At 35.5% G+C, this 14,643-nt stretch overlaps 1 protein-coding gene across 1 annotated transcript in view; it reads right to left on the bottom strand.

Moving 5' to 3' along the window:
• Positions 1-14,009, bottom strand: part of LOC116347617 (homeobox protein B-H2-like) — a 39,462-nt gene extending 25,453 nt beyond the window's left edge. The window contains exon 1 of the mRNA XM_031778297.1: positions 11,272-14,009. Coding sequence (XP_031634157.1) covers positions 11,272-11,611 — 340 coding nt within the window. The 5' untranslated portion in view covers positions 11,612-14,009. The remainder of the gene's footprint in view (positions 1-11,271) is intronic.
• Between the last annotated feature and the right edge of the window lie 634 nt (positions 14,010-14,643).

Here is a 14,643-nt window from a genome sequence, read left to right on the forward strand (position 1 = left end):
TACGCATCGCAATCATTGTGCGCTGCAATGAATGAGAGAACAAAGTGATCACTAAACGCACACTTTCTCACTGTTAATTAGTTGCATTTTTTCGAATCGCACAATGCATTTTCCGATCTTATTACGTTATAATGTTGTTTCTCTCTCTCCCTCTTGGATAGAGGGCCTCTATCACTTAGTACGGCGACTAATGCTTTTGTCGGATTAAATGTTTTCTTGTAGTCCGATTTTCCGACGCTGCATTTTGTCTGTATGTGCACAAAATGATTGTGTATAATTTTAAACTGCAAAACCAGAAAAATGGTAAGTTTTGTATGGAATAGAAGCCATAGAATGAATTAAACAAAAAAAAAAACAATAATAATAACGATACACGCACACACGCATCAACCGTGTACAGAGAAAAATGCAACGAACCGTAAAACCGACTGTGTTTTTTCAGCTCTCTCTCTATCCCTCTTTCTCTTCATTCATTCTATGTGGTTGCACTTTAAATTTACAACTTGCAGGTGAGTTCATGTCTGCGATCATCCAAATTACAATCATATGCGCGCATATAAAAGTGTATGCCTTTTCTCCCCCTGACGCACAAACAATGATAATGATAATAATTTATTAAGAGTAAAATATTAGTGTGGCCACAAGCAACAAACCGACATAAATGTTCTAATTTCCAACGCGTTTCTATGCACCAACATGCCAAGTGACAAAAGTCAATAATTTTTCAAATGAATTAAAATATTTTCGTTTTATGATTTAAAAATGTCATAAATTTGAGCATTAATGAAGACAATGCACTACTTCCGAAGTCGCATGTGTGTGTGTGAAGCGACAGGGGAGAAAATGAAATTCATAAGAAAAGCGATTCAAATTCAGGCAAATGTCATGTCTTCAGTAATTAGGTAATCGTAATTACACATAAGCATCGTGGATATTCCGCATTATTCGTCTTCTTCCTCCATGTGTGCATGTGTGATACGACAAAAAATGGACTATTGTCTTTAAAACATTGTTGTTCTTCGCATCGTTGAGGAAGACGGTCTTTTTTTTTAATTGCCACGCATCAAAACTAAAATTACCTAGACAAATATGTTAAACAAACGAATAGCTTTAAAATGCTACACAACATTTTCCAATCGAGATGCATTGCAGTCGTCGTCAAGAACGTGTGCATTAAACCAACTCAACGAGAGCGAGAAGGAAAGCAATGCATTCGAAAGCAATTAAAGTCAGTAGTCAAACAAAGTGTTGCACTATACCGATCGCCTTACATTGAAGTCTTAATTGTTGCCGTTTCGTTTATGATTTTCTAATAACAAGTGTTTTTTTTTTCTCGTATCTGAATTCATGCAACAAACAGTGTACAACATTGTTGCCAACCATTATTATGATCGACTTGATGAACTGGATAATTTATCATAAACGAATTCGAATGTGTAGCAGAACATTGATTAATGCATGTTTCCAGCTCTTGACTCTTATTCATTTGGCATACAATTCTCCGTTGTGAGCACAATGCACATAGTTCTTAGTAGTGTTTTTTCTTCTTTAGACTTTTCGCTTTGACCATTAAATCGTTTAGTTATGTATATACTGTTCACGCTCGGCTCGGTGTATTAAATATTGATTTTAAATGGCCGTTATGCACTTTATTTAAATATTAAATAGCTTGGATTATTCGTGTTCATGATCATTAAAAAAGTCGTCACAAGCACTCAGACATCGAGCAATGGAGTCAAAGAAACACTATTCTTCTTTTTCTTCTTACTATTTTCGCTTTGTGTGCGTTATTCAGTACGACAATAAACAGAATACAGGCTAATAAAGACATCTATCCGGAGGAGTAGATAAGAAATAAAAACTAAGCTGATGCGCGAGGCCATTTTTCCATCGGGGCTAATTTTATGGTGACCATTTTTGCTTAGGCACTCTCGCACAATTTATAATAGATACAAAATTCTTGAGCATATCATTAAAATGTTGACGGTTTGCGTGGCAAATGCGAGCCAAATAATGCAAATAAAGCCATCACGCATGTCATTGCTAAAAAGAAACCATTGTCGATAAAAAATACCAATCAAAATATCATCGCTCCATGTATTCTCACAAGTGCCAATGTTTTTGATGGCTTTTTGACTCTTTCGCACACATGCACGCACAAAACCCATTGACCACTATTTTCATAATCTCACAAATGTTAAACGCTCAATTTTCATTCGAATCAGGATTGTTTTTATTAAGTGAGATAAAAGATGATAAGACGTTTCATTATGGATATCATCGGGTTCGTCCATCGTAATTTGCACTTTTCAATATTATAGCCATACGGCAATTATGATTATGTGACTGATTTGAATAAAACGCTCGAAATGATATTCTTGATTTTGAACAAAGCACAACAAAATAATATAATCCGGTAATGAGGGGAGAAAAATGGAAAGCATTTAAACAAAATTTTTATTACAAAAATCAATTTAATCAAATGGATTCTTGCATACTGATGACTGACCGACTGGTGAAAAGAATGTGGCTTCTTCAGCTCGTTGTGGCGAAATCAGCCAGTTTTATACGGTGAATGTGATGATGGGGGTATATAATCATCGTGCAGGCATTGCCTATCGACTGAAATTCAATTTGTTTTATTTTTATGGGATCTCTCAAATTGAATGTCGTTGATAATGAGTGTTAAGTGGAAAGTGTGCTTAAGAGACAATTTCTTTCATGGTACTTGATGTGTATGACGCGACAACAATCACCGAATATATCCAAATGAAAATTGAAATATCACAACTTATGTAAATGCGTGTCAAGCATTGCCATCGTCGTTGTCATCCTCTGTACACTAGAAATTCCGTTTCAAAACATCGATTTTAATATTTAATTTCAATCAGACGCGTGTTTGTGCGAGAGAGGGACAGAGAGCACCAAACACTTTGTCGAATGAGAATATATGTGCTGTGTATACCAATTTGAATTGATACCGAATGACGCGAGTGGTGACAACAAAACCATAATAATAGCAATAAACAAGTCACCTATCCTATCAATTCGTACATAATATGTTTGTTTTCTCACTTTGTTGTTTTTGTTATTGTTGTTTCCACTTTGGTCTGGTTGTTCGTTTATTTTATTTCAGTTTTTTTTGCTTTCATTCTCGCTCTCTGGTAAGTGAACGTTGTGTTTTGTTGGTTTTGCTTTTTTTTTCTCTTGTCAGATTGTTAGTAAGTTAGTTCCTTTGCATGTAAATGTTGATTGTCACGCTTGTTTTTCATCACCTCTCTCTCTCAATCTCTTGCTGGTCTTGAAATGACCAAGAGAGAGAGAGAAGGAGCCAAAGAGTGAGAAAGAAAAAAGAAAGAGTGAGAGAGATAGAAAAGTAAAAAATCGAAGCAATGCAAGCCAAAGAGATCGAAATAACGAATAATATTTAAGTTGATTAAACGATATGCTAATTTTATGAACGAGATTTCATTTAATTTTTTTTGTTTCTCTCTTCGCTCTTTCTCTGTGTTCAAATGTGTGTATGTGTGTGTGTGTGTCATTCTGTGGTGTCGGTTGTTATGGTGTCGCCGGTGATTTGTAGTTATTTATGTCATTACGCAAGATCTCCGATCTTCAGCGACATTCTGTTAAATGGTTCATTCAATAGTTCATTACACAAAGTTCAACACATTTACTCGTTCGAGATCAAATGCTGCGTTGTGTATATCGAGATCGCAGCATTGTGGCCGGTGAGTATTTTGCTGTTTGGTTTCCTGTTCTGTGGCGGCGACACCAACAGATGCACATTCGGAAACTATCAATTTAGTTGAGAGTGATTTAATTTGGTGTCGATATCGTTCGGCGTTCAGCATCACCGTCGAACACACCTTTAAGCCGTTAATTCTCCGTCGTTGTTTTGTTTTTGTTGATTTGAATTTAATTGACGCATTGACAAATCTAAATAATTTAAAGTCAGCGACGAACCGCGCACGCGTTTCATGCGATCCAGTTTTTTTTTGTCAGTGTTGGAATTTCGAATGGCGAAAGTAGAAATATGCCCAATGGGTGAATGATTCGTGCTATGGATTTTATTGTTTCGCCGTTTTTTTCTTCTTACCATCCATATAGTATTGTTGATTATTACCTAGACCCAACCGTCTCATACACTGTATTATATATATAACTTCAATCAATTGCAGCAATTTTTTTTCTTCTTCTTCTTCTTCTGTTCAGGCAACAAAACTGAATAAACACGTTAAAATGTGAAATCATATGTGGAGAAAAACGCAAATGATCTTTTTTTTCGCTGTTCAGTTTTTATCTCTGCTCAATTGGATGAGACATTCTCTGTTGCTTTCGTGATTTTGTGCACGCTCGTGCTTCGCATGCTTTTTTTCGTATTTTGCCCATCTTTTTCTTATTTTTCTTCGCTTGCCGAATGAATAAAACCAATTTATATGCAATAAAATTCCAATGAGTTTATAATTTAATTTAATATTATTATCATCTCAACAAATTTTCTTTTCGTTCGTTTGTTCGTTCTGTTTGCTTGAACATAAAATCGAGAGATAAGTTTTTTTATTGTAATTATTTCCTCCCAATTGAATTAAATCGAATATGGTTGAGGTGTCGAATGGCTTTCTTCTTTTAAGCTTAGATTAATTCTCTCTTCCCTCCATCGCCCTCTCCGTCTTTTTTATTGCCTTCTTAGCTGTTGTTGTTGTTGCGTTTTGTTGCAAACCGATTTAGGATTATGAAAACGTTTGCAGGGTGAACGTTAGATAGAAAATATATGCGACCAATTAACCCGATGCAATTTTATTTCACTGCGATTATTTTATATTGTACGATCATTTCATAGAGATTTTTCAAATAATTTCACCTCAAGTGCAATCAGTCTTCGGTTTGCCAAGCTTAAAAAGGGAGAACAACAAAATGAGATGGAACATGCACGAGCCTATCTCAAATCGATTTATGATTTAACTCGAAGTTTTTGTTACTCAAGATTATGGATTGGCCACGTTTCATGTATAGTTTCAAAGTAGCAGAATGTAGACACGGTGCAACAGGCAAAATAGTTAAAAATGAAACTTTTAGTGGTTTCAAAATTGCTGTACCATTATTATTGGTTCGAATGGCTGGCAATTGAATTGAATTAAAGAATTTCACCTAGAGAATGCCCGCAAAAAGCCGGGGATGATTTGTTCTTTATCGAAACAATTAATTGGCCCAAAGTCTTTTCACAAATCGATTTGATCCTTGCCTCTTTCAATAAAAAACCGATTTTTGTTAAAGAAAAGTAATGAAACACGATTTTGCAATTTATCGGAACGTTTGTCTGGTTGTAAGTTAATCTTGATGCGGATTTCTTTTTTTTTCGGGCATTTTATTTGTGTATCGTGATAAAAAAAATGTGCGCTCTCTCGCCCGAATGATCCGCGCATGTAAATAAAATCGGTTTGCGGTAAAGAGTTTAAATTTGTTGACATGTTTGGTTGGTTAAGATAGCGTGTGGGTGAGCAATAAAAGTCCAAGCAGCTCAAGCAATAAGTCGTTTTCTGCTTTATATTTTGCTCGATTTCATTTGGGCTGTGCCATTTGAAAAACACAAAAGGCTAAATCATAAAACATGTTTTACGGGTCTGTTTTCTTTAGTAATTATTTAGTTAGTAATTTGTGTCGTGACATTTTCCTTAATTTCGTTTAAAATTAATGCTCAATCTTAAATGCTATTAAAATAAAGAACTAAATTCCTGCAGTTCTGCCGTCTCTTTTCGTCCCATGTGCGTTCCGTTTCGTTGAATAAAGTCGTGTTAATGTGCAAAGAAACAATGTACGAAAAGCAGTAGGAAAATTATGAAAAAAAGAGACGCAATCACCATTAATTTATGGTTACTAGCGAAATGTGGCCCTCACCTCGCCGGTTAAAACTGACTGCATGATATGGTTGAGAAGAAGTGTTTGGCCCAAAAGCTAAATTTCATCGCTTTACGCTTGCTGTAATTTTTCATTTAATGTGACTCAAATTGCGCATTTTTGAAATTGAAATATTTTCAACTCACCGAATGGTTTTTGCTTCGGTCAAAATTGGACATCGTCAGTTCATTGAATTGAAAATAATTTATGCACCCGGTTTGAAGTACACGATGCTAACTGATCACCTTGTAGGTGTAAATTGTTACCGCTTACCTCCACTGTGATCATTTCAATTGTTGATCGTTTTTTATTTAAGAACGAACATTGTCCCAATCACGAATTTGATCTTGTCAAATGCCCGTTTTGGTATCAATTTTTATCTTTCAATTCGAGCCCATTTGGAATGCCATTCACCATTCACAAATAAGGTGCAATCGATTTGCGTTTGTAACAAGGCATTTTGGTTAAACTACACCAATTCAATTATCATGTCGAAATGAGATCGACGCTCATTTCATGGCATATGCATGGCACTGGCACAAAGTCAACGCCGTATTGAAAGACCAAAGTGATTAAAGCTCAATAAAAAATTCAATAGATTTGTTTCAGGTGGACATAAATTATGAAAATGTGGCACAATGCTAGTTTATTTTTTTTTCTTTATCGGTGCCTTTGTAATGTATATACACACATGCTTAAGGTTTCAAGCACATCGGTTTCTTTTCATTTGTCATTTACATTTATACAAATTGAAAGCAAAATTAGCGAAAAAAAAGAACGTCCATTACAACAAAAGGTAATAAAAAATGAAACGAAAAACGCAACCATTTTGAACAACTAATTGTGCACACGCACTCAACATGAAAACGCGAAAAATCTGTGGCGATTTTTTTTATTCGCAACAATTTAGGTAGAGTGATTAGGTGTGCACAAAATACAATAAGTTTGGAATTGATTCAGATGTGCGAGAGCGGTACGCGAACACAATGCTCAAGTCATAACACGGTGTTAATGAAATTCAAATATTTTGTCATAATTAGCCGCACATAATTGCTTCTCGAACGAAACACGCATTTTCGGTCCCTTCTCTCTCTCTCTCTCTCATGTGGTCTCCTTGTCGTTTGATTCCTGTTCCTCGGCGGAGGTGGGCCGCTATTTTGTTTCTTCGCAGGCAATTGACCAAATCACGTGCGTAATAAATTTTATGTCGTTCAAAATCACAATTAAATTGGATCAAAACGAATTTAACGTTGTTCGGACATTTGTACGTGTTTGGTTTAATTTTGTTTCGCAGTTTAGGCTGAAATTGAAATATATTTAAATGGCGAGCTCGCCTATGCTACAAATGATGTAATTAAATCGTTTCGAAATTGGGAACAAACCGTCGAAAATATATATAAAACATTTAAATACACATAAAAAGCCTACGGAATAAACTGTAATTTCTCGATCAGGAAACTATTGACCGCGCTATCGTGCAATGTGGTCGAGTGAAAAAAATAAAATTTTTAGGATATAAAAATAGAGAAACCCAAAACATACACGCCGAGAAAATAAAGAAAATTATTCACATTTTAATGTTCAGCCGGACGAATGTCGTTAAATAAAAAAAGAAACGAGAGAAAAAATTGTATATTCGTATGAAATGGAATTGGTGTGTGACAAAGCACACACTCTTTGCGATATACTTATGATAATGTTAATAAATGGTCAAACAAAATGTGGTCAACGGGGCAGTTTAACCATTAATTCTGTAATTTTTATTTTCGACTCTGTTGTTTTTATTTTATTTTAAATGCAAACGGCGCCATGCGCTCGTTTAGTGTGTATGCGTGTTTTTTGTTCTCACAGCATTTAAGCCATATTCACATTTGGAATAAAAAAATAAGAGCGCTATGAAGTTTAGCACCCCGTTCTTGCCACCTGTATGCGTATGGTTTGTCGATTCCCTTCATTATGCCGATGCCGATTATCGTTCGTTATATGTTTATGCAAAAATGAAATTATTTTGTTGTTGTTGTTGATGTTATTAGTCAAGTATAAGCAGAAAATAAAGTTTTTACGGTTTGTTCTTTTTTTAATGTGACCAACAATGGAATGGCTAATAGAGAGAGAAAGTAATTTTAGTTCAACATTCAGGAAGTACTCGAACAAATAATGTCGCCGACGCCGCCGCTATACCATGTAACATGTATTATGATTCGGCAAACAATGCCGATGAAACATTTTAAATAATTTAATTTAATTGTGAATATTTATGAGAGGCGCACACAACCAAATGGTTCTTATTGTGCACTGAATGCGTGCAACATTTTGTAAAATGTTTGCATTTGGCAAAAGGATGTTAAACATTGTAAATGCGAGCAAATTTTTGCATTGTTGCCGAAAAGAGTTTTTCGAATGCATCAAAAGAGGTTTCATTTAACCGAAATGAGCAGCGAAAATTGGCTAAACAAATAGCAAAATTGAACAAAACCCCATGTCATTTAAATGCGACTAAAATTAAGCAGGAAATCCGCGAGAAAGACCGAAAAGCAAAAGGTGGAAATGGATATGAATTAGTTGTAAATAAGATTAAAAGTGGAACTGGTGACATCGTCTACAGCGACGGGTGGTATTTGGTGGAGATTTTCACAAATCGAATAAACATTTACGCGAAAAACTTATGTATACAAAAGTGGTTTGTTAATTGTCTTATGTTCACCACCAACAACAATTGCCAATTGCATTCTATTTTCTTAACAAAACGAATTACACATTTTTCTCACACCACCGCGGCCACATCGACTAACGGTATAGGCTAAAACCTGAGCGGAAATGCATGCCCCAGTAAAGCATGACACGCAAAAAAAGAAGAAATATCAATTGAAGATAATGCTAAAGTTTGTTGCTCCAAATTTGTTTGCGTGATTTCTTGACTTCGGACAAGACAGCGTGGCTGTGTGCAAAGGGCCAAACAACAATCGGTATAAATGGCTTAAATCACAGAAAATTCAAATCAAATATTCAGTAGTTTCCGTTTACAATTATTCAAATAAAACGAAAAGACAGTCGATTCCGTTTGTACATTTTGGTTAGAGTTGCTTAAATTGCTCTTTAAATATTTGATGGCGATTAAATCGGAGTTCGTCAATCAATCGTTGAAGTTAATTGTACGCGTGATGGCCAATGACTATTTGCATATGTAATTCGCGGCGAGTATGCTTTAAGTGAATTTAATTTGAAAACGGAAAATGCCAATGCGTGATGATTTTCGTGTTTGGCATCAAGAAAACCCTATCGTTGAAAATGTATGAGATCGATTCGTTTAATATCAACTTGGCTTTGGTTTGAGGTTTTTTTATTTAAAGCAGCCGACTAGGTAAATTGACGAGAAAACCTCTTCTTTGCATCAAAATTTCAAATGGCACTCACTTTATCCACCATGGTGACCATCATTCAACACAGCCAATTTCATGTAAACGAAATGATTTCCAAAATAAATATATCATTTTCTTTTAACGACTCAAAATCGATCATAAATTTATTATTAGATAATTTGTGGGCGATTGGCTTTTCCATGTGGACAGGCAATTTTGAGGGCAATATGCGCGCGATTGGATGATTTATGCGATATTCACATGAACACTTTTTGTTTTGGAGAAAAAGAGAATGGAAAACCAACAAATGCCGAAAGAAATAAAATGAAATTATTGTTATTATGCGCTTTGATTGTTTGTTATACGTAAATCGTAGGTAAGCTTTCATTGTGACGAGCACGCATATCGTTTAGTTTATGTTGGGGACGACTAGAGCCGTTTTATCGCATGGACATTTGTGTGGCGGTTTTTTGTTTCGTTTTTCTGACAATAAATAACATTAATTGGTTTTTCTTCGTTAAGAAATTGGGCACTCACTTAACTTCACCGATGAATTAAAACCCACCGATATTAAAAACAATTCAATCTCGTCTTATGACAATGGGGGCCGCGATCGTGCTTATAGACGCGCCATTCAATTAGCTCATAATTGACAGGTAAATGCACACACTGCGATAAGACCGATATTCACTGACTTTGAACTCTTTAATCACAACCTTTGATGATTTATGAGCGTTAGCGCGTTAGTTAAATTGAACATTTTTCTTTGTAGAAACACAAATAATAAGTGAATTTTGAAATCATCAGATTATTTAAATCCTCTCGGTTTTAAATAAATTCGTTCACGAAATGCCATATGAACTGGTCAACCATGCAGCAAAATTACGATTATAATTTGATATTTTTGTGTTTGTCTGGATGCAACGAACATTTGAAATGGGAACATTTTCCAGGTGAGAGATTTGGATTGAAATAGTTTAATGTCAAGAATGAAGCGTATATCCGAAAGAGACAGAGGATTCATATAATCGCTTGACTGGCCCAGAAACGAGGTTATACATTTTGCTTCAAAAGATTTAACAAAAAAAAACGAAACGATTTCCTCGTTCGTTAATCGTTCCAACAAAATATTTTAAATGGAGCGCTGCTAAATTGTGATGACAAATTCTTTTCATCTCGTTCGTCGGCCGATAAAGTCATTGAAAAATTACAACAGTTACATGTTAACAAAGGAAACGACGTTTTGGAGGGAATAAAAATACCAACGAAACGGAACAGCGAAAAAAAATGCGACGAAATATTATTATGTTGTCACACACACACATGCATGAAACTGGTTGTTTGCTGTATCGTCTTGTTTCAAAATTCGTTTTTGGCTCTGTTTTCTTCTATTTTCCATACGAAATATAGCGTGGCTTTGTTCTTTCCGTTTTTGGACGACAACCGCTCATGACTGTAAGAACGTCGTCGAACAATCATTTTGATTAAGATTTAATTTAGTCTGTTTAAATATTTGAATTCGTCCATACATGTTTTTATGATGCCAGTCACACAAAATTCAGTTTAAATATAATCCGATTATGCGATTAATGTCTTTGACTTATCAAAATTGTGATTGGCCTTAAAATTATATATATATTTTTTTTTAAATGCGCACTCAAACACAAAAGCAATGAAACAATCTTATTCGATGACAGAAAAGACGAAGAAATGGTTTGTGTGTGCATGTGAACGGTTGGAATCGGTGAAAAGAAAAGGGTCGTTCGATTTGTCGCGTCAACAATACGCACACACACACACATCTATAAAGAGTATGAAACGTCTTCGAAATGAAAACTATTAAATGCATAAATATATTTCAACAAAAGAAATTCTATTCACGAAAAGAGAATGAGTCATTCGGTGACAATTTTCCGTGTTGCAGCTTTTACGATGTTTTTTTTTTCTTGTCTGTCGACGATTTTGCAAAAACCAGCTGTTTTATTTTCACACTAATAATTCGAAAAAAACTTACCATTGCTACAAACACTGTTATCATCATCAAGTGGTCCGCTCGAATCGCTGTCCTCGTCATGCCGATGCAAATGATTGTGTTGACTCAAATGATGATGATTAAGACCGAGATTGTGATGCAAATGATGTAGATGATTGTTATTATTGTTTGCGGCCGATGCGCTTAGATCGCGTGGATTATCGGGTGATGGTGATCGTCCACCATTTTCAACATGTTCACGGCTCAAATGTAATGCGGCGCCAACATTTGCAGCACCACCACCGCCCAAAATATCGGTGATCATAAAACGTGAGCGAGACGGTAGAACGGCCATTGATCCACGTTGCATCGGAACTGTCATAGTCAAACCACTTGCAGCTGCTGCTGATACACCGTTTGGTGATAATAAATCAGCGGTGCTCGTAATTGTTGATGACTTTGGGCTCACGCCCGTTGAATGCCACTGGAGTACGATTTTGATAAAATTCCGCAAACTTTATTGGGGAAAAAGATATATTTGGCCAAACACTTTGTCTCTGTGAGAAATTGCGTCTTTTATGCTCAACTCAAAAATACAAACTCTTTGATTTGCGCGCAACGCTTTTTTTTCGTATGGTTTTAACGAAAAATTGTTCTATTTTAGCTGTAACTGTGTTAAATTCAAAATAATGGGGAATCAATTTACCACGCAAAGATAATTCCGAAAAATTTCAATTAAAACACTGGCATAATAAACTCGTATCATTTCCTTATCATATGTATGTCTATTCATTAAATACGTTTATTCGTTCGCAAAATGGTTACGTCAATCGCTACAACAATACACCGTGGATTGATTCGTGTGCATAAAATATGTCTTAGTTTTGAACAGGTAAACAACAACGAAACGAACAAAAAAAATCAAAATTTTCAGTTCCTCAATCAATGCACGTAATAAATAGTCTATAAACACAATTTAATTTGCAAAGAGTCGAAAGAGTGATCGCGCCCGAACATACGCACATCTACACGCATACACTCAATTCAAATTCAACACAACTGATGGTTCGGTTTTTGGTTGCACTTCGATTCGTCCGCCGTTTGCAACTAACGCAGAAATAAGTTAATTAATGCAATTAACACCAGCGAATTCATTCAATTGTTTTCATTGTTTCGACTGCACTCTTTTTTTCTTTTTGCATTTGCCTGTCTTACAGATATATATTTTGTTGCTGCTTCGTTTATTCTTTCTTCTTCTTTAAAAAAAAATGGTGTAATACTTTCTTCGAATGCAAGTGTTTTTTTCTGATATTTAAACGATCAATTTTGCGCACACAAGTTAACTTCAGTTGAACAACAAAAATCAAGCGGTGTGTAAAACATTCACTTTATTGCGCGTACTTTTCTTCTAATTTCTTTACGTTTTTCTCTCTCTCTTTCTTTTGGCGATGGGGTCTATGTATGGTGCATATTAGACGAATTGCGGTTGCATAATCGGCGTGTGCAAAATGTGTGTAACATAAACTAATAATCACTTTGAATTGCACCTAAACACACTATTTTTGATAAAGAATAGAAAACTTTTACTTTCTTTCGTTGGCTGGCTGAAAAATCAATTCCATTTGAAATTAGCAAACGTTTTTTTTTGTTATTGTTACTGTCTGTGAACGTTTCAATCGCGATTGATAAGGTGCGCATATACATAAACACGATGTTTCAGTTCGTTGTATTTGGTAATTGGATGTTATTGTTTTTCAGGTGAATTTGTACTCTACTGCCGTTGTTCGTTTTTTTGCATTAACAACATTGTATTAAGTAATCAATGCCAATGTGGAATATGTCACAAATGAATATATGATGTGTTTGTGTTCGGCCGTCGATCAAGAAAACTAATCACTTTTTCATGTTTTATAGTCCGCAGTCGAGCGATTCTTATTTTCCGGATCAATTTAACCCCGTGTTTTTATTCTTTTGCACATTCAAAATTTGTCGACCCGAAAAAAAAAATTGACCGAAATTGGAAATTGTCGGAAGTGTTCAATTTTCTTACAATTCTCTTTCTTTCAAACTATCATATAAGAAAAGATCTTTTAAAAATCGTCTTATCAGATTTCACGTCAAAGTTTCTTCAAGTTAAACTAGTTCCGTCGGCTGCAGAGAAAAAAAGTCGCCTATCAGATTTCCAAAGATTGAAATCACTCGTAAAAAGCACAGATCAAAACACGAATAAAAAAATGCTCGTTTTAGTGTCTCTTACACGTACAGCTAGATCTGTCGTGTTAAGTGCTATGTAACGTACTGACGAAATGCGAAAACAATAATTTACTAATCACTTGAACTTCGGATCATTTTTTTTCTTCTCTTCTCTCTCTCTTCGTAATTCGGGAGGAATTCACTGCGACGTCGAAACAAAAATAATACACAATGTATTTGGAGATGTGTTTCGAATGATGGGCGAGATAGATTTTGTTGGTTTTGGCAGCCGTCACTCATACAGAAGCGGTTCAGTAATGGTTTCTAATCTCTCTGTGTTCTTGTTGTTCCTTCTCCAATTTGTGATACGGAAGAATGACGTTGCCACGCGTTAACCACTGAATCTACGGGATATTCGAATCAATCTGGATACATAAGCGACGAAAAACTCTGAACGCAGACACGAGAGATGAAAACGTTCGCGTTCTGTTATGTTGTTCGGTTCGTTGTTGTTTTTTTTTTTTATTCTCTTTTTAGTTGTGAATCAAACGAAAACGCAAAACACACAACACACCAAGCGTCTCAAATCGAAGTCAAACGAATACTAAACTGGCAAAATGCTCATGATATTGTATTAACGCCGTTTGTAATGTACAACTGCTTGCATGCACACACCACCAGCAACAACAGTAACAGCAGCACGGAAACAGGGCACACACACCATACACACTCAGTCGAATCAGCTTGTACGAACATACATCGAAGTCTTAGTCGTCATCGTCGTCGCGCGCGTCAACTCTATTCGCTCGCTTGCTCGCACACAATAAATAATCGTCATATGTATTTTCAAACGAGGAAAAATGCTGAAATGAAAAATACACTTAAAGGCAAAACGAGGAGAAAAAATGAAGAGAGAGAAAAAAACAACAACAACTGAGGCGCACACACACTCGGACACAATTGGAGCCAAAACCAATCGACTTGTATGCTATATATTTTATTAATTTTCCTATAAATACGTGAAATAACAATAATAAAGTAACAAATGGTAAACAGTGGTTTGAGCTTTCTCTCGCTCTCTTTCTCTCGTCCATTCCTTCGATCATATATATACATATGATGCGTCTACATGCCGTCTGTTGTTATGTTTTCATTGCTAATTTTCTTCTTATTACCTCCATTCGTGCACATTTTATTTTGTCCATTCATTTCATTTATCTG

This window comes from Contarinia nasturtii, unplaced genomic scaffold (genome assembly GCF_009176525.2).
Source record: "Contarinia nasturtii isolate CC-2019 unplaced genomic scaffold, AAFC_CNas_1.1 Cnas_scaffold_1964, whole genome shotgun sequence".
Classification (NCBI taxonomy): domain Eukaryota; kingdom Metazoa; phylum Arthropoda; class Insecta; order Diptera; family Cecidomyiidae; genus Contarinia; species Contarinia nasturtii.